The following is a 19560-nucleotide window of genomic DNA, read 5'->3' on the forward strand; positions in this document are numbered from 1 at the left end:
TGAACATAAAGAAGCTATCCAGCATGAATAGATAATATTTGTATAGTTTAATCATTTGCAGAACATGATAGCACACAGCTTGCTGAAAATTGAATTTGTTACATCCACAGAATTTCTTTGTTCCATAAAAGCGGTAACGCCCTCAAACTTGAATAAAATTCTTCAAGGATGCTCATAAATTCATGTTGACTCCATGAGTATTTTACTTCCTGGTAAAAAGTTCAATTTTCATGATGGAAGACTGGCCATATTTTTCATTGATCAGAAACTGAACTAGACTAGTCGTATGAAATGTTGTGGCTGCAAGAGCACGCCAGAAGCTGGGAATTCTGCAGCACCTCTTGGCTCTTCAAAGTTTGCCTGCCATCTACAAAACAAAGTCAGGAGGGTGATGTAATACTGACTTCCCATTTGCCTCAATGAGTTCAGCATCTTCAACACTGAGAAATCTTGACACCATCTCCAGGACAAAGCAGCCCACATGACTGGTACCACATCCACGTGTGAGGGAGTGATTGGCTGAGTGTACCATCTACAAGATGCACTGCAGAAATTCCCCAAGGCTCTTTAAAAAGCACCTTCAAAAGCCATGACCACTACCATGTAGAAAAGACAAGGGTAGCAGATGTATGTTGCTGGATCAAAATCCTGCAAATCCCTCCCCGGCAGCCTTGTGTACCTAGACCAAATGAACAAAAACAGATCAATAAAACAGTGCACCACCATTTTCTGGAGGACATTTAGGGACGGGCACTAAATGTTGGCCCAGCCAACGAAATCTACATATGAATGATTTTTTAAAAGTCTCCTTGGCAAACACAAAAAGTTCAGATCATTTGAGGCAATTGTTCATTTTTATATGTAATATTCTGAATATTTCAATAGCCCACTATTGCCTTTTCCTATTGGCTGGTAATTATATTTAAAGGAAATGCCCCAATTTCTCATACCTTCTATTAAAAATGATTTAGCATGGTGCATGGGGGTGGGGGGGGGGGGGGCAGGAGTCCTTTCTCAAAAATAATAAGTTAGCAATAAGTCAAAATAAATCAGCATTTTAACAATGTCAATGAGAAGGTGAGGTGAGCGTTTAATCAGAATGTCTTTTTTTCTCGAACATTGTTAGAACATGGGATCTTTATCTAAGGGAGCAGTTGAGGCTTACTTCATTGCATCTTATAAAGGGAAAGTAGATTAAATTCCCAAGTGGAGAACTGGGTATGGAAGTGCGATCAAGATGCTGGAGCTCATTTTAGATTGCTCAAGCAAAGAACTGATACAAGGTGGATAAACCAAATGGCCTTTTTGTATTCTCAAGGTCTTTGGCTCTGTCCAAACTTTATTTCAATGCTGGTTATCCCAACCTGTTTCTTTAAAGAGGATAAGGCTTGTCCCAGAAGTAGTGCTGTTATCCCTCAGTCATTAGTCCCAGCCTGCCTCCAGAGATCTGAAGATATAATTGACATTGGTACTTCAGTTTGGTGAGGAGGGACTGCTGCACTGTTGGAAGTGATGTGTCTAGAATGAGATGTTAGATCGAGGCCTCATCCACACTCTCTGAAGATCATTAAACAATGTTTAAGAAAGAGAAATGGAGATGTGCCCAATAAGTTGGCCATTATCTATTGGAAAGTAGATGAGAATGAAAATAATGGGTCATATGGTCACTATTGCTCCACATTTAATGGCTGGACCACCAGTTATATACACATTCCTTTTCCAAACTCCTCTTTCTTTTGATCCACTTTCCCAAACTCCTAACTACTCTCTCAGTTGTGTAATCTCCTGAATGCTAAAATAAAATATAACAGGGCCAATTATGCAAAAGATACTCTCGAAAATTACTCTCTGACACTCCTCAGGTGATCAAAACCAGTCCAGAAGATCACATGAGCCAAGTATTGCCTTTTACTCATTACCTAGTATACCTATTTATCTCTTAATCAGTATTGCTTAAATAAGTGCTCTGGATATTAACACATTTTGGTTTGTGAAACTTTGAGTTCAAATTGGCTGCCATATTTCCTACATCAAAATAATGACTATAATTCAAATGACACAACACCAGGTTATAGTCCAACAGGTTTAATTGGAAGCACTAGCTTTTGGAGTGCTGATCCTTCATCAGATGGCTCCTTCGATTTTTTTTTTTTAATTTTGTGCACCTCAGTCCAACACTGGCATCTCCAAATCATAATTCAAATGTTAATTGACTTTGAGATGTCTTGAGATTTTGAAAGGTGCTATCTGAATGAAAGTCTTTTTATCTCCATATCAGTGCACTGTATTGGCCACAAATCTCACAGGAGTGTGTTCTCAAATTTAATACTGGGTCACAAATGGAAATTTTATGGATATATAATTAAAAGGTTGGTCAAAGAGAGAGACTTAAAAAAGGGCCTGAGAAGAAGGCACAGACAGACCAAGGAAAATCATTTAATGAAATCACTTCATAACATCTGCAAGAAGGGAAGCTTGTATTTATTTGTCGGAGATAGCTGGTAAACTTGTAGCCTGAGCAGTTGTGATATTATGCACTTTACATTTACACAAATTTACTTTGTATTTACTAACCTTGGTAGTGAGTGAACTTCAGTGGAATTGCTTTTGGTTTTGAATGCTATTTAATGCATTGGATGCCCGCAGGCTTCATAAAATTACTGATGGCCGTTAAGTTACTGAAACATATTTTTCAATAGTACTCAGCAGGAATTGGAAAATGTAAAGAAGGAGCTCGAAGATTACAAAACACACCTTCAGAAGACGCAAGAAGAGACTGAGAGAAATGAACAAAAACTTGTGGCTGAATTAGCTGACTTGAACAGGACTAAAGAGTTTTTGGAAGAGCGCTTAATCGAACTCATTAAGTATGATGCAACAATCAATAAATTTTTTTATTCCAATGGTTAAATATTATTTGAAATATTTTTATAAGGTATTTCAGGTCTAACAATATTTGTTTGTTGATTTATTTATTTCATTGATATACATTTCATTCAACTTGTATATACAATTAGGATTTACTGCTTTTTGTGGAAAGAATCTAGGATACTATATTTTAAACTTTGCCCTTAGGTTTTTTTTCGCATCAGTTAAATATTGTCAGTTCTCTCTGAGCAGTAGATGTTTATAATTTTTCAGATTGCGTTCTAATGTAAATTAGTGCTATACTTTGAACTGGATTTTGCCACCTGCAATGTGGCTCAATGCTGACTTCAATGTATACTGCCCACAAAAATCATGCAGTTTCTACCATATTGATTTTCTCTTTCCTGAATCAGTTTGAACATGACACTAATTTGAAGAGATCTCCAGGTATTCAGCAACAAAGAAGTCATGGCAGGACAAACAAAAAGAGATTGATGGCAAAGCACAGGAGGTCTGGCAGCATCTGAGAAGAGAAATCAAAGTTAATGTTTCGGGTCCGGTGACCCTTCCTCCGAACTGAAGCATTAATTTTGATTTATCTTCACAGATGCTACCAGACCTGCTGTTCTGTGCTTGGAACCTCTGTTTTTGTTTCTGATTTATAGCACCTGCAATTCTTTTGGATTTTAGTCTGCATTCTTTAGAGTTTTGTGAAATGAAAGGTAAACAGGGTAAATGAAGGGAAGCTGTTTCCATTTGTGAGTCTAGATTCATAGCGTTGTACAGCACGGAAACAGACCCTTCAGTTCAACTCATCCATGCTGACCAGATAACCTAAATTAATTTAATCCTATTTGCCTGCATTTGGTCCATAATCCTTTAAACCCTTCCTATTCATGTACCCCCAGATGTCTTTTAAATGTTGTAATTGTACCAGCCTCCACCACTTCCTCTGGCAACTCATTGCATACACACACCACCCTTTGCATGAAAACGTACTTTTTAGGTCCCTTTTAAATCTTTTCCCTCTCACCTTAAACCTCAGCCCTCCAGTTTTGGACTTGCCTAGCCTGGGAAAAAGACCTTGGCTATTCACCCTATCCATGCCCGTCAAAATTTTAAAACCTCTATATGGTTACCCCTCAGCCTCTGATGCTCCAGGGAAAATAGCCCCAACCTATTCAGCCTCTGCCTAGAGCGCAAACTCTCTCACCCTGATAACAAGTTTGTAAATCTTTTCTGAATCCTTTCAAGTTTTGGAACATTCTTCCTATAGCAGGGAGACTAGAATTGAATGCAGTATTTCAAAAATTGCCTAACCAATGTCTTAAACAGCCATAACATGACATCCTAACTCCAATACTCAATGCAGTGATCAATAAAAGCAAGCATACCCAACCCCTTCTTCACTATCCTCGCTATCTGTGACTCCACTTTAAAGGAACAATGAACCTGCACTCCAAGGTCTCTTTGTTCAGCAACACTCCTGAGGATCCTACCATGTGTATAAGTCCTGTCCTAGAACAATTGCCACAACTTAAAATTAAGTGGGATGACTTTTAAGACCAAGATGGGAGACATTTATTCCTCAGAAGTAGTGAATCTTTGGGATTGTTTGCCCCAGAAATTTTTGGAAGCTCAGTTTTTCAGTATATTCAAAGTCAAATTTTTGATTATTAGTGGTGGAAAAGGTTGTCGGGATAGTGTTGTTAAAAGACATTGAAGTGTTCAGTCAGCCATGATAGTTTTAAATCATTAAACATGCTCAGTGGGCTGAATGTTCTCCTCCTGTTCCTATATTCATCAAGCAGAATAAACAACTAAAAACCAGAAGAACTGTGGACGCTGTAAATCAGAAGTAGACATTTCTGGAAAAACCTAGCATGTCTGGCAGCATTTGAAGAGAAATCAGAATTAATGTTTCAGATTTAGTGATCCTTCCTTAGAACTGAATAAACAATTAATTACATTGATCTGTTAAGTAGACAGCAAGTGGAAAGCCTGGAAATAAAGACAATTTAAAATTTTACAGACGACTAAGTAAATGATTGAGCTATAGGAATAAGGAGAAAGCCGAAGTATTTTTTAAAAATGTTAAATACATATTTGTGCCAGACACCGTCTCTGTGCTACAGTTCAACAGCCCAGCTTTTTGGTATTGTAGGTTCAGTGTCAACAATTTTTGTGAATGTGAGATATATCCATTATACATTAAAAAAAATTTTCAAACAAAGGCAACTTTTTTGTGAGCGGCATGGTGGGCTAGTGGTTAGCACTGCTGCCTCACAACGCCAGGGACCTGGATTCGTTTCCAACCTTAGACGACTGTCAGTTTGTGTGGAGTTTGCATATTTTTCTTGTGTCTGCATGGGTTTCATCCAGGTGCCCTGATTTCCTCTGACAGTCAAAGCTGAGCAGATTAGTGGGTTGGCTGTGCTAAATTGCCCATTGGTGTTCAGGGGTGTGTAGGCTAGGTAGGTCAGCCTTTGGAAATGCAGGGTTACAGGGATAGGGTAGATGGGTAGATCTGTGTGGGATGCTTTTTGAAGGGTTGGTGTAGACTCGATGGCCTGCTTCCGCACTAGGGATTCTATGATTTTTTACAGAAAAATTATATTGTGATTTCTTAATCCCATGTGTAGTTCCTAATCATTTACTTTTTGCTTTGTTAACATTTTAATGAAAAGTAATTTTTAAAAATCAGTGATTCTTTTTTAATCTTCTGATTTGTTGTCTGTAAAAATAACTCTGTTTGATTGGCTGCTTACGCTGATTAAATGTGTTATTACTATTAGCCCTTGATATGGTTCCAGATTCAAATTGATCTCCAAAAAGTGAAATCTGTGCCTTTTACAGGAGACAAAATCTTTCCAGACATTATTTTGCAAGATAGGCAGCCAATGAAATCCACATCAGCAACACTTATGTTTCTTTGGTCATAATATATTTTGTAGACTGTTTTTCTTTTAAATTTCTCAGAGACAAGGATGCCCTGTGGCAAAAAACAGATGCATTGGAATTTGAACAAAAGCTCCGTGCAGAAACCCGATGGCTTGGTGACAAGGAGGTTAACCACTGTCTGGATTGCCAAAGTCAGTTTACATGGTGGTTACGTCGGCATCATTGCAGGTAAGTCTTTAACATGATTTAAGTTGAGATCTTTCAGTGGCTCAGCAGAAAAAAGTACTATTTGGGATTTTTGACTTTTACTCTCAACGTTCACACAGCTAAGTGCCGAAGTGTAAAATCCTAACTACCATTTTCAAATGAGATTGTTGACCCTTTACAGTAAGTGAATGGAAAATCTAGCTCATGTGGCTTCCTATGTCAGGTAGGACTTATCGGAAGATCATTCAATAATAGATCTTGTACATAATTAACTACTACAGCATTTAGAATCATACAGCACAGAAACAGACCCTGCAGTCCAACTCATCCGTGCTGAGCAAGTTTTCCAAACTGGACTAGTCCCATTTGCCTGCATTTGGCCCATATCCTTCTAAACTTTTCTCTATTCATGTACCTGAACAATTGTCTTTGAAATTTTGTAACTGTACACCGTCATTTACCACTTTCTCTGGTTCATTCCAGTTACAAACCACCCTCTTCCACTCTATGGAAAAGTTTGCCCTTTAGGTCCCTTTTAAATCTTTCTCCTTTCATCTTAAAATTATGCCTTCTAATTTTGAATCTCTCACTTAAATATGTGTTGCCAACATGGCAATTCATACATCATATTATTCTGATTAATACTCATAATTATGCTTTGGTTATTCAGCCTAATGCTATTCACACAGTGGGACATTCTGCTGTCTGAATCAGAAGATTGGTCCCAAAACCTGATTATGTCATCTGTGCTTCCACTTAACTACTGCACTGTGGAAGCATCACGTTGGAATTGTAAGTTGTGAGATTGGATAATACCTGAAAACAGGGGTAAGGATTATGATAAACAATTAACCCTCACATATAGCTTCTGAAACAGGGAGAGACGCACTTTTTTGTCTGCCTGCCAATTCAGATGATTGCAGCATGGAGCCAGCAACATGTCGCTGGTTAGTGGCTGTACAACTCAGCAGGGTTTGCAAATTCATAAAAGGCTACATTGAGTTCAAACTAATCTGCATTGCTCAAAACTAGTCTCCACCTCTTAATGAGCAAGTGCATTTTGACTGAAGCAGATGCTAAAAGTCTTTCTAAACATGGATTTGACCTGGAAAAGATATAAGAATGGCATAACACGTCAGAGAACAGGCTCCAAGAGTCTCTGAAGCAGTACTGAAGGACTTGGCACAGGAGGTGAAGAGGAGGAGCGATGTCGACCGACCTCTCAGAGGGCATTTGGACCATCGATGAAAGACTGTTGCCAGGAGTCTAGCCTTGTGGTCCTAATGCAGTGACAGAAAAAAGTTTAATTACCTCGCATGAGTGGAAACTAAATCGGGTAGCTTCAAAGGTCATATACACCAACTGAGTCAATCATTGCTTAATGCACCAAAGCCCCATCTTTCACCAAGCAGCAATCTCTATCTAAACTCCTTCTTTCAATTCATTACTAACTGTGTGTGGGTGAGATTAGCACTGTTGTAAATCTTGTATCCACTTGCAGTTGCTTGCACCCACTACCAGACATTCAACCATAATAGCCATATCACTCATGCACTATGCTCACTGATCCTTCCTTCTCTCTTGCAGGATTAGGTGTTGCATAACCAGAGGAAGCAGTACCCTGTATATGAGGACAGGAACATCTGTAATACCTTACCTCGATACATGTGACGTATTTGCCATGATTGAGACTATAAGCAGCAGAGGTGTCGAAACCTAATTCTCTTTCTCTCATCTCGCTTTCCCTCTCATCCCATGACCTCTACTGATTTATAAGCTGCAGACTGTGGAGGTTTGCACTTCCTGCCTTCCCCCACCACAACCTAAACCTTGAGGTTTCGATCTCTCAAATATACATAAATTATATGTAAAGCCACTATGGAGAAACAAGAAGGTAGTTAGGAGGAAGAAATGCCATCAGTTGCTATTGCACCTACATTCACTACTCAGATACTGGCATGTACTTTAGAGGATAGCTTAGGGGTGCCCATTCCGACACACTAGTCAGGAGTGACCTGCTATTCGAGCACAGGACAGGAATCGGTTAGGGACTAGCTCCCTGGTGGGCTCTAGGCAATCTAAATGAAGACTTTAGCCTACAGAAGAAGACTAATAGGAATGCAAAATGAAACACATTGAAATGGTGTACATGTTGCAGGCACCGTTTCAGATGTTAAAAAGCACTCAATAATGTGAACAATTGAGTGCTATCAAACCAAGTTTTACAGTTACAGCCTTTGGCTGGACTTTAATCCCCCGAAAAGGAGCTGCCTTCCCACCATATTTCCGAAACCCATAGGATCACAAAGCCTCCACACCCACATTAGTGACAACTGCTTTAGTAACAACTACATTATACACGTGTAATTGAAACATTCTCATTGTACCATTGACATCCCCACAGCAGTCTCACCCACAACCAATTAGCCATTTCCTAGTAACCACATCAATACATGTTCCACATGATATCCACATGTTCTGTTAATGACATCCACTTTAGTGAATTACTCATGAAAAGACACTGGATTTCAATGTTCCATTGTCTTAATTCCCAAAAAAACGAATCACATTAGTATTCCCATGTCACAATGCATTCATCAGCGACGCTTACCTCCTCTGTAGTAATTACCATATTATGATATTACAAAGACACATCAATGATAACTTGGATTACAGACTTTCCTGAACATGGATTTTAATTGCCAATTTTCAATATCTGTTTTTTACTTTAGATACTAAGTCTTTATTTTAAGGATAAGGGGCAAATTAGGACGATGTTTGTTTGAAGTTCACAGAAACTAGGACAATTAACTAGAATATAACAAAACAATTCTTATAAAAATGTGTTCCAGTGGAGAGACGTTTGCAGGGACGTAAAGCATTTTAGAAGTTAAATACATTCCTAATTTGTGTGAATGAAATACACTCTGAAATACTGATGACTGAATGTTATGCTTAAACTGACACATCACCAGCATAGCATAATTCAATCATTATTTAAATTCTGACAGAAACGTAAAACAGTTGATGTTAAAATTTAACTTCACAGCTGAATTGTTACATTGCAGTTATTGTATGCAGTTTGTCTTTTTTTTTAGATAGCTTTACACCTTAGAAAGGCTTATAGGTGCATTTCATTTTGTCTTCCTTCCTCAAGAGATCACCACTATTCCACATAAAAATTGTCCTAAATGTTCAAATCATGATGCACATTTTCAAACCTTGTGTTTTACCTCCATTGTTTGCTTACTTGAGTCATCTGAATGTTTGATCAGTGATGTACTTCACACTTGTGCTTGAGCATGCTGCTTATTATTTGTAAATGTTATTTCATTTTGTGGCATATGAATTAGGAATAGAAATAGGCATTTGGCTCTTCAAGCTTGTTCTTCCATTCATTAAGGTCATGGCTAATGTCTTTATGTTCTGAATTCTGCATTTTCATCCACCCATGATAACCTGTGATTCCCTTGTCTAACAAAAATCTATCTACCTCTATCCTAAAAATATTTACTGACCTGGCCTCCTCTATCTCCTGATGCAATGTTCCAAAGTCAGACTGCCTTCTGAGGAAAATAAAATGTCTTATCTCCATCCTAAAAGGGTGATCCCACATTTTAAAACTGTTCCATAGTTCCAGGCAAACCCATGAATTATCTTTTTTATATCCGGCTTTATCAAGACCATTCTTATAAACATGAATGAAATTACTCCTCGCTGTCCTAAACTGCAGTCATAATAAGCATAGCCTGTCCAATCTTTCCTCATAAAACAACCTGCTCATTTCACTTTCAAGCATCTACTTCCTCATTAGCCACATCTTTATAAGATCCTGAAATGAAATCCTTCAGGACCTAGGGACATGCCAACTAGCAGTTCTATTAGTTTGCTCACTGCTTCTTCTGTAGTGGTGTCATCAAAGTTCTTTTCCACCACCTGGTTCAGGCATGCTACTGGGATGTCATTTGTACTCTCTACGGTGAAAACAGAAATAAAATATTTATTCACTGTGTCTGCTATTTCTTATCTATTAACTCCCCATTCTGGCCCTCTAAAGGAACAAGGCTCACTTTTCTTAATCTTTTCCCTTTTAGACACTTAGTGAAAATGTTGGTATCATTTTTACTTTTGTAGTTAGCTTTCTTTCATTCTCTGTTTGTCCTGATTATTGTTTTAGTCATTCTTTGCCATTCTTTGTACCCTGACCAGTTACCTGACCCACAATTCATCTTTGTGCAATTGTATGCTTTCCCTTTAGGTTCATGGCTTTATTTAAAATGTCTTTCATTAACCATAGATAGTGGTTCCTCCCCTTAGAATTATCTTTGTAGTGGGATTGTATTTATTCTGAGTATGCTGAAATATGCCCTTAAATGCCGGCTACTGTTTTTCTACTGATGTATATCCTTGTCTCATATCCCAGTTCACTAGCTAGCTCAGCTTTCCTGACCCCACAGTTTTCTCTTTTTAATTTCAAAATACTTGTCTTAGACCCACTCTCTCCATTTCAACTGGTGATATAAAATTCTATCAGATTATAATCACTGTTATCTAGAGATGCCTTTACACTGAGGTCATTAGTTTCTCCCTTCTGTGTGTAAAATCACAAAGTTATTTAATACCTTGGGTCACATTACCTCTCTCAAGGTGTTGGAAGTCAGTTCTTATAAATGCATACATTGTATTAGTATCATCATCGTGTATGTTTCATGTGTTATCACTTAGTGTGTGTGAAAATATTACTGACTCTACACCAGGCACAATTTTATATCACATTTAGACAAATGAGAATCAATTTATTTACTGGTCAAAAATCAGATTTTTATTTACCTGAAGATTCTGGAAAAAATCTGAGAATTTGTTTCAATTTTGAAAATAAATCCCAAGTCTGTAATCATTTATAAAAATCATGGGAGGTAAATAGGTAACTTTTGAGTCCATCACATATCACATAATTGAAGTTACATGGGTTGGGTAGTAGGTTCTGAAGCTTTTAACATTGACCAACAATCATTAGTCATTTTTCTGCTGCTATCTCACTATTTATCAAATAGCCAAATTCCATCTCACAAGTTATTTTACCACATAGAATGTAAAATCCTAATAGCATCATTGTTGATCTTATCTGAATTATGTTCTTCGAAGATACTGAACTCCATCTGAAACTACAAAGACGATTTTACCAATGATCTGTACAAGGTTAGCAAGCAAGTTCATTACTGATGTCCTGTAACTCACATTAATAACTCCTGTTACAACTGAAGCAAAAGAAAACTCCACATCAAAGTACATATCTAATGGTGTGTGTCTTGGTGCTACCCACAGTGTAAAGCCTTTTCCAAAATGGTTAAATTTACAAGATTCACATCTGTACAAACCACATTACTGATACTCATGTCAGATTTTGATATAATTGACACCACATTAGTGCAACCCAGATTAAAATTGAAATTTAACAAGCTACAATAAATGATACCACATCCTTGACTGAGGAGAAAAAAAATCAGAATTCTAATTTACTATTCAGATTCATCTCCTTTTTTTACGGATTCTACAGAATGGCACGCAAACACAATTTAAATGTTCCAAAGATTCTTTGGAAAGCTAACAAAACGTGTGAAGTAAGTACATGTGTACGGTGGCAGGTGATTGTGACGGGAATGTGATGGAATGTTTGGCAGGTATGGGTGGAATCTAAGTGAGCAACGGCGAGTGCGGCAGCTAGGAAGGGCAGCAAATGGTTGATGGTGTAGTGAAGCAAGTGATTGAGGGGTGCAGGTAGAGATGTAAGATGGCCATGCGGCTGAGGAGTAAAGTGGCAGGTAAGTGGATAGGGTGGCAGATGGATCAAAGAGACAGTAGGATTGTAGGATGGTGGGTAGAATGTTTGGCAGCTGGGTGAGGGATAGGGATGAACAAGGGGATTGCCAGAGTCTTGGAGAGAGGAGTTGTGAGTGGTGGGGAAAGAGTCAGAAGGCTGCGGATTGTCAGTTGTCCAGTGATGTATGCTTTTTTTAATGTACTCCTTCATGGGGTGAGGGCATTATTGACTAGGCTAGCATTTGTTACCCATCCCTAATTAAATGTCAACCACATTTCTGCGGAGGTGTGGAGTCGCATGTAGGCCAGACCAGGTAAGGATGACCGTTTTCTTCCCTAATGAACCAGATGGGTTTTTCTGACAATCGACAACATGGTCTTCATTAGATTCTTAATTCCAGATTTTTATTGAATTCCATTTCCACCACTTTTGTGACAGGATTTGAACATGGGTCCCAGAACATTAACTGGGTCTCTGGATTAACAATCGAGAGTGTGGCGCCGGAAAAGCACAGCAGGTCAGGCAGCATCGAAGGAGGGGCTGAGGGATAAATGGGAGAGGGGCAGGGCTGGGGGGAAGATAGCTGGAAATATGATAATTGGATAAAAGTTAGAGGGGAAGGTGATAGGGTGGAGCGGATTGGTGGGAAGGACAATGGACAGTTCAAGAGGGTGGTGCCGAGTTGGAGGCTTGGGACTGGGATAAGGTGGATGGAAGGGAAATGAGGAAACTGCTGAAATCCACATGGATTTCGGATGTAAGTTGAATCAGTAGCTGAAATTGGCTTGTTGCAAAGATGTTACTACAGTTGATATGGGGGATTTCAACATGCAGGTAGACAGTGAGAATCAGGATGGTATTGGATCTCAAGAAAGAGACTTTGTGAAGTGCCTCCGAGATGGATTCTTAGAACAGCTGGTGCTGGAGCCTAGCAGGGAGAAGGCAATTCTGGATCTGGTATTGTGCAACGAACCAGAATTGATCAGGGACCTCGAAGTGAAGGAGCCATTGGGAAGTAGTGACCATAATACAATAAGCTTCAATCTGCAATTTGAGAGGGAGAGGGTACAATCGGAAGTGACAATATTTCTGTTGAATAAAGGAAACTATGGAGCTATGAGGGAGGAGTATCTGGAACAAGTTGCAACTCACTATACATTCCTTGAAAGACTAGCATCCCGGTGCTCATGCCATCTTTAAAACGTTGCTCCTCACTGGCAATGTAAAGGCATAGCAGCCACAAAGCCACGCTGCTCACATCAAATGGACAGCATGGTTGACACTCCCTTGCCTATACAGCCCCATTCTCTCACTCTAGTTGCTGTTTACCCAGCAGGTCACACAGTTTACCTGAAGCTACATCCTCTCTAAGTCCTCTCTCTGGGTCACTTCTCTTCTGTTGCCATTTTCCACAGAAGACCTGCAGCTTGTCACTGCAGGGGAACTTATCGTACAAGCGAACAATCGGACAATTAGAAGTGTATAAATCCTCAGGACCTGATCAGATGTATACCTAGAACTCTGTGGGAAGCTAGGGAAATGATTGCTGAGCCTCTTGCTGAGATATTTGTATCATCAATAGTCACGGGTGAGGTGACAGAAGATTGGAGGTTGGCTAACATAGTGCCACTATTTAAGCAAGGTGGTAAGGACAAGCCAGGGAACTATAGAGCAGGGAACCTGATGTCGGTGGTAGGCAAGCTGTTGGAGGGAATCCTGAGGGACAGGATGTACATGTATTTGGAAACTGATTAGGGACAGTCAACATGACATTATGCATGGGAAAACATTTCTCACCAACTTGATTGAGTTTTTTGAAAAAGTAACAAAGAGGATTGATGAGGGCAGAGCGGTAGACCATTGGAGTGCCACAAGGACCAGTGCTGGGTCCACTAACTCTGAAGTTGGACGAGGGAGATCCAGTAGATGTAGTGTACCTGGACTTTCAGAAAGCTTTTGATAAAGTCCCACACAGGAGGTTAGTGAGTAAAATTAGGGCGCATGGTATTGGGGGCAAAGTACGAGATTGGATTGAAAATTGGCTGGGTAATAGGAAACAAAGGGTAGTGATAAACGGCTCCATTTCGGAATGGCAGGCAGTGACCAGTGGGGTACCGCAGGGATCCGTGCTGGGACCGCAGCTTTTTACAATATATGTTAATGATATAGAAGATGGTATCAGCAATAACATTAGCAAATTTGCTGATGATACTAAGCTGGGTGGCAGGGTGAAATGTGATGAGGAAGTTAGGAGATTACAGGGTGACCTGGCCAAGTTAGGCGAGTGGTCAGATGCATGGCAGATGCAGTTTAATGTGGATAAGTATGGTTATCCACTTTGGTGGCAAGAACAGGAAGGCAGATTACTACCTAAATGGAATCAATTTAGGTAAAGGTGAAGAAGGCTAATAGCATGCTGGCCTTCATAACAAGAGGGATTGAGTATAGAAGCAAAGAGGTTCTTCTGCAGCTGTACAGGGCCCTGGTGAGACCAGACCTGGAGTATTGTATGCAGTTCTGGTCTCCAAATTTGAGGAAAGACATTCTGACTATTGAGGAAGTGCAGCGTAGGTTCACGAGGTCAAGTCCTGGAATCTCGGGACTACCTTACGCTGAAAGACTGGAGCGACTGGGCTTGTATACCCTTGAGTTTAGAAGACTGAGAGGAGATCTGATTGAGACATATAAGATTATTAAAGGATTGGACACTCTGGAGGCAGAAAACATGTTTCTGCTGATGGGTGAGTGCCGAACAAGAGGAAAATATGGGGTAGACCATTTAGGACAGAGATGAGGAGAAACTTCTTCACCTAGAGAGTGGTGGCTGATTGGAATGCTCTGCCCCAGAGGGCAGTGGAGGCCCAGTCTCTGGATTCATTTAAGAAGGAGTTGGATAGTGCTCTCAAGGATAGTGTAATCAAGGGTTATGGAGATAAGGCAGGAACAGGATACTGATTAAGGATGATCAGCCATGATCATATTGAATGGTGGTGCAGGCTAGAAGGGCAGAATGGCCTATTCCTGCACCTATTGTCTATTGTCTATTGATGCCGTATTGTTGCAGAGTCCCAAGGCATTCTTCCTCCGGGCATCGGATGGTTAGGGTTTGGCGGTGGAGGAGGCCCAGGACCTGCATGTCCTTGGTGGAGTTGGGAGGGGGAGCTAAAGGGTTCGGCCACGGGGCGGTGGGGTTGGTTGGTGCGGGTGTCTCCAGAGATTTCTCTGAAACAATCTGCAAATTGGCATTCTGCCTCCCCGATTTAGAGAAGATCACATTAGGTGCGACGGATACAGTAGATGAAGTGTGTGGAGGTACAGATAAATTTCTGTCAGATGTGGAAGGTTCCTTTTGGAGCCTTGGACGTGGACTGGTGGAGGGGTGTGGATCTGACAAGGGAGTCACTGAGAGAATGGCCTTTCCGAAACCAGATAGGTGTGGGGTGAGAAATTATATCCCTAGTAGTGTGGTCTGTTTGTCGGTAGTGGAAGTGGCGGAGGATGATGTGATGTAGGCGGAGCGTGATGGGGTGTAAGGTGGGGATCAGGGGGGTTCTATCCTTGTTGCAATTAGAGGGGTGGGGTTCAAGGGAGGAGGTGCAGAAAGTGGAAGAGATGCGCTGGAGGGCGTCATCGAACACTTGGGAGGGGTAATTGCGGTCTTTGAAGAAGGAGGCCATCTGGGATTTTCTGTGATGGAATTGCTCCTCCTGGGAGCAGATTCGGTGGAGGTGGAGGGATTGGGAATAGAGGATGGCAGTTTTACGGGGGGCAGGGAGGGAGGAGTTGTAGTTCTGGTAGCTGTGGGAGTCGATGGGTTTGTAATAGATGTCTGTGGTTAGTCAGTTGTTGGAGTTGGAGATGGAGAGCCCAGAAAGGGGAGGGAGATGTCCGAGATGATCCAGGTGAATTTGAGGTCAGGGTGGAAGGTATTGGTGAATTTGATGAATTGTTCAACCTCCTCGTGGGAGCATGAGGTAGCACCGATACAGTCATCAATATAGCGGAGGAAAAGGTGGGGAATGGCACTGGTGTAGCTGCAGACGATGGACTGTTCCACATACCCGATGACGAGGCACGCACAGCTGGGGCCCATGTGGGTGCCCATGGCTACCCCTTTGGCTTGGAGAAAGTGGGAAGATTGGAAGGAGAAGTTGTTGAGGGTGAGGTCCAGTTCAGCCAGACGAATGAGAATGTCAGTGGAAGGGTGCTGGTTGGGTTAGCTTGACAGGAAGAAATAGAGGGCTTGGAGGCCTTTGTTGTGGCAGATAGATGTATACAGAGGCTGGATGTCCGTAGTGAAGATAAGGCATTGGGGGCCGGGGAAGCAAAAGTGTTGGAGGAGGTGAAGGGTAGTGTCCCGAATGTAGGTGGGGAGTTTCTGGACGAAGGGGGACAGGACAGTGTCAAAATATGCACAGCTGAGTTCAGTGGGCAGAGACAATGGATCAACTGGGCAGTCAGGTTTGTGGATTTGGGGAGGAGGTAGAATTGGGTGGTGAGGAGTTCCCAGATAATGAGGTTGGAGGCTGTAGATTGGTGATCCCCATTGGTGATGAGGTTGTGGATGGTCTGGGAGATGATGGTTTGATGATGGGAGGTGATGTTGTGCTCGAGGGGCAGTAGGAGGAGGTGCTGCAAGTTGCTGCCTGGCTTCAGCGGTGTAGAGCCGCCGCCCGCCCCCCCCCCCCCCACGTGCATCTACCTATCACATTCTCAGCTACCTTCCCGTCAGCCTCACCCCCCTCATTTATTTCTCAACTCCTCTGGTCCACAAGCCTCATTCCTGATGAAGAGCTAATGTCCAAAACGTTGATTCTCCTATTCCTTGGATGCAGCTTGACCTGCTGTGCTTTTCCAGCACCACACTCTCGACTCTGATCTCCAGCATCTGCAGTCCTCACTTTCTCTGGATTAACAGTCCAGCAATAATAGCACTAGGTGGTTACCTCCCCTAAAGTGTAGTGGGGTGGTCAGTGGTTATTCAGGGAACTGTAGTTGTTTTTACAGTCACCCAGGAGCAGATTTTAATCCTCTTAGTGTTTCCTGGCACCTTCATTATGCACATGAGTAAGTTGGAGCCTTCCAAAGTCTCCGAATCTGACTCAGTGACCCAGCTGATTGTTAATTGTACATTTGTAGATGATAGTACAGGTAGTTCTTCTATAACGCAATGGTTGCGTTCTTGTGAAATCCTGCATTATAGAAAAATCATGCTTTAGAAGCAGCACCTAAAGTGTTGGCGATATAATCGTGTGACAGCCAACACATGTTTGAAAAGTTTACACTTTAGAAACAGTGTCCCCAATTCAGCAATTGCTACAGTGAATGTGCAATAATGAAACACATGTTATAGTCCAACAACCTGTACATTGTTTAGATGGGAACAATAATTATAAAGAGACAAAACTGGGGAATCATAGGAGGCATGACGTATCAGAAAAGATCATTTGTAGTGCTTTTGTATCCGAGTAGTAACAGAACCTTTATTGGTTAAATTACAAGGAAAAATTATATAACTTGTATGAATTCCCATGGCTTCAGAATGACGCTGGGTAATCTAATTGAGGTACTATCTTAAATTATTAAACTGTCTGATGTCACAGATCTGGGAGCATAATCTGAAAATCACAGATCAGCCATTGGGGAACAAAACCACGTAGAACTGGTTCACATGAAAGATCATAGAGTCAAGGAGGCTGCTCAGAGGGATGAAATTGCTAAGTCCACTGAAACTTTCAAGACTGAAATTGTTAAGATTTTGTTGGATAAGACTATCAAAGGATACAAGAACAAAGCAGGCCATTTGTCCCATTGAGTCTGCTCTGGCATTCAATGAGATTGTGTTTCATAATTCTCAACTCTACTTTCTAGCTTATCCCTATAACCCTTGATCCCTTTAATGCTTAGAAATTTGTTGACCTCGGCCTTGAATGTTGTTAACGATTCAGCCTCAACTGCCCTCTGCAGTAAAGAATTCCACAGATTTACATCCCGCTGAGAGAAACCCTTATCGCTGAGTCTATGCTCTCTGGTCCTTTAACAACCTCTCTGTATCCACCTTGTCAAACCCCCGAGAAATCTTACAAGTTCAAAGGGGTCTCCTCTCATTCATTCAAATTTCAGTGAGTTTGAGTCCAATCTACACCCTTTCCTGATAAGAAAAATCTTCAATCCGCAATTAGCCCAGTAAGCCTTCTGTGGACTGCCTCCAATGTCAGCAAATCTTAGATAACAAGACCAAAACTGTTTATAGTCCTCCAAATACGGTTTGACTAATGCCTTGTAGTTTTCGCCAGATCGCCCTATTTTTAGACTCTATTCCCTTTGAAATAAAAGCCAACATTCTATTTGCTTTCCCAATTAACTCACTGAATGTGGGTGCTAGCTTTTTGTGATGCCCATGTGAACACACCAGATCCTACTCAGCTGCAAATTTCAGCAGTCTTTCGTCATTTAAATGGTATTCAGCTCATCCACATATCCCTCTCTCTCTTTACTATTTCCCCCGCCACTGTTTCCTTGTCAAAGTACATCCCTGCCTTCTTAACAGTCATGATGTGGAGACGCCGGTGTTGGTCTGGGGTGGACAAAGTTAAAAATCACACAACCCCAGGTTATAGTCCAGCACTGCTCCTTCATCAGGTAGCTACCGCAGTGCTCCAAAAGCCAGTGTTTCCAAATAAACCTGTTGGACTATGACCTGGTGTTGTGTGATTTTTAACCAGATAATTAACAGTGGGACACACATGAAGCTTAGATCTGAAACGGTTTCTTGAGAGTTCACTGCGAGCTGTGGACTGGTGAACAGATGGTGTGAAATGTGTGTGAGCGGACACCACATCAGCTGCCAGATGACATGCAGTAGTGAAGTACAGGCAAGAACAGACACATGTATAAAATCTGCCTGATGACAGGAACCAGAAGAGTAGACAAAAAGAACAAAAGAATTACAGATGCTAGAAATCAGAAACAAAAAGAGAAATTGCTGGCAAGGCTCAGCATGTCTGGCAGCATCTGTGGAGAGAAAACAGAATAACGTTTTGGGTCCAGTTCTAAAGAAGGGTTACTTGTGATAAATATCAAAATAAGGACAATAAAACAATAATCACTTGATCCAGATAAAAAGGAGTCAAACAATATCTGATTGGCAAGGACGAGTTGGATGGAAGGATCTATTTCCTTGCTGTATAACTCAATGATTCTCTAATTCTTTTTAATTTCACATATATTGTAATCTAGGAGGTCAGTTAGCTCAGTTGCCTGGACAGCTAGTTTGTGATGCAGTGAGGCCAACGGCATAGGTTCATTTCCAGTGCAGGCTGAGGTCACAATGAAGGTCCCACATTCTTGACCTCATCCTTCACCTGAGGTGTGGTGACCCTTAGGTTAAACCACCACCAGTTATGTCTATCTAATGAGAGAATAATCCTCCTGGACTATGGTGACTTTATTATTATAGTAATTTGGATAAAAATACTGCTTGTCTCAGTTGTACCTTGAAGCTATAGTCAGTATTCTTTTCAAGTAGGTGCACGGAATAAGTAGGGACCTCTTTTAGAAGCAACTTCCAATTCTTCCAGTTTTCCTCGGATTTCCTATCGACCTGCTGTCACCTTCTTTAAAAACTAGTGCAGCTACTTACTACCCTTCTCCATCGTTACCTCATTCTTGAGTTCAACTTGATGCATTTATTTCTAAAGGTGGAATCTTCCCAGCCCTTGAATGGTATGGGCCACTGTGAAAAATTTTGGGAAAAACAGGTG

At 41.0% G+C, this 19560-nt stretch overlaps 1 protein-coding gene across 5 annotated transcripts in view; it reads left to right on the forward strand.

Moving 5' to 3' along the window:
• The window catches only part of fyco1a (FYVE and coiled-coil domain autophagy adaptor 1a), a 186214-nt gene that overhangs the window by 46840 nt on the left and 119814 nt on the right, over positions 1-19560 (forward strand). For 4 of the 5 annotated variants that reach the window (XR_006315927.1, XR_006315928.1, XM_043719437.1 and 1 more), the window contains 2 exons: positions 2700-2867; positions 5848-5997. Coding sequence is in view for 3 of the 5 variants with exons in the window: in XM_043719437.1 (XP_043575372.1) it covers positions 2700-2867; positions 5848-5997 (318 nt within the window). In the remaining 2 variants the exon portion in view is untranslated. Of the gene's footprint in view, positions 1-2699; positions 2868-5847; positions 5998-7563; positions 10676-19560 lie in introns of those variants that run through there. The other variant, XM_043719440.1, reaches the window with a different exon arrangement.

The sequence above is a fragment of the Chiloscyllium plagiosum genome, chromosome 29, assembly GCF_004010195.1.
Source record: "Chiloscyllium plagiosum isolate BGI_BamShark_2017 chromosome 29, ASM401019v2, whole genome shotgun sequence".
Lineage (NCBI taxonomy): Eukaryota > Metazoa > Chordata > Chondrichthyes > Orectolobiformes > Hemiscylliidae > Chiloscyllium > Chiloscyllium plagiosum.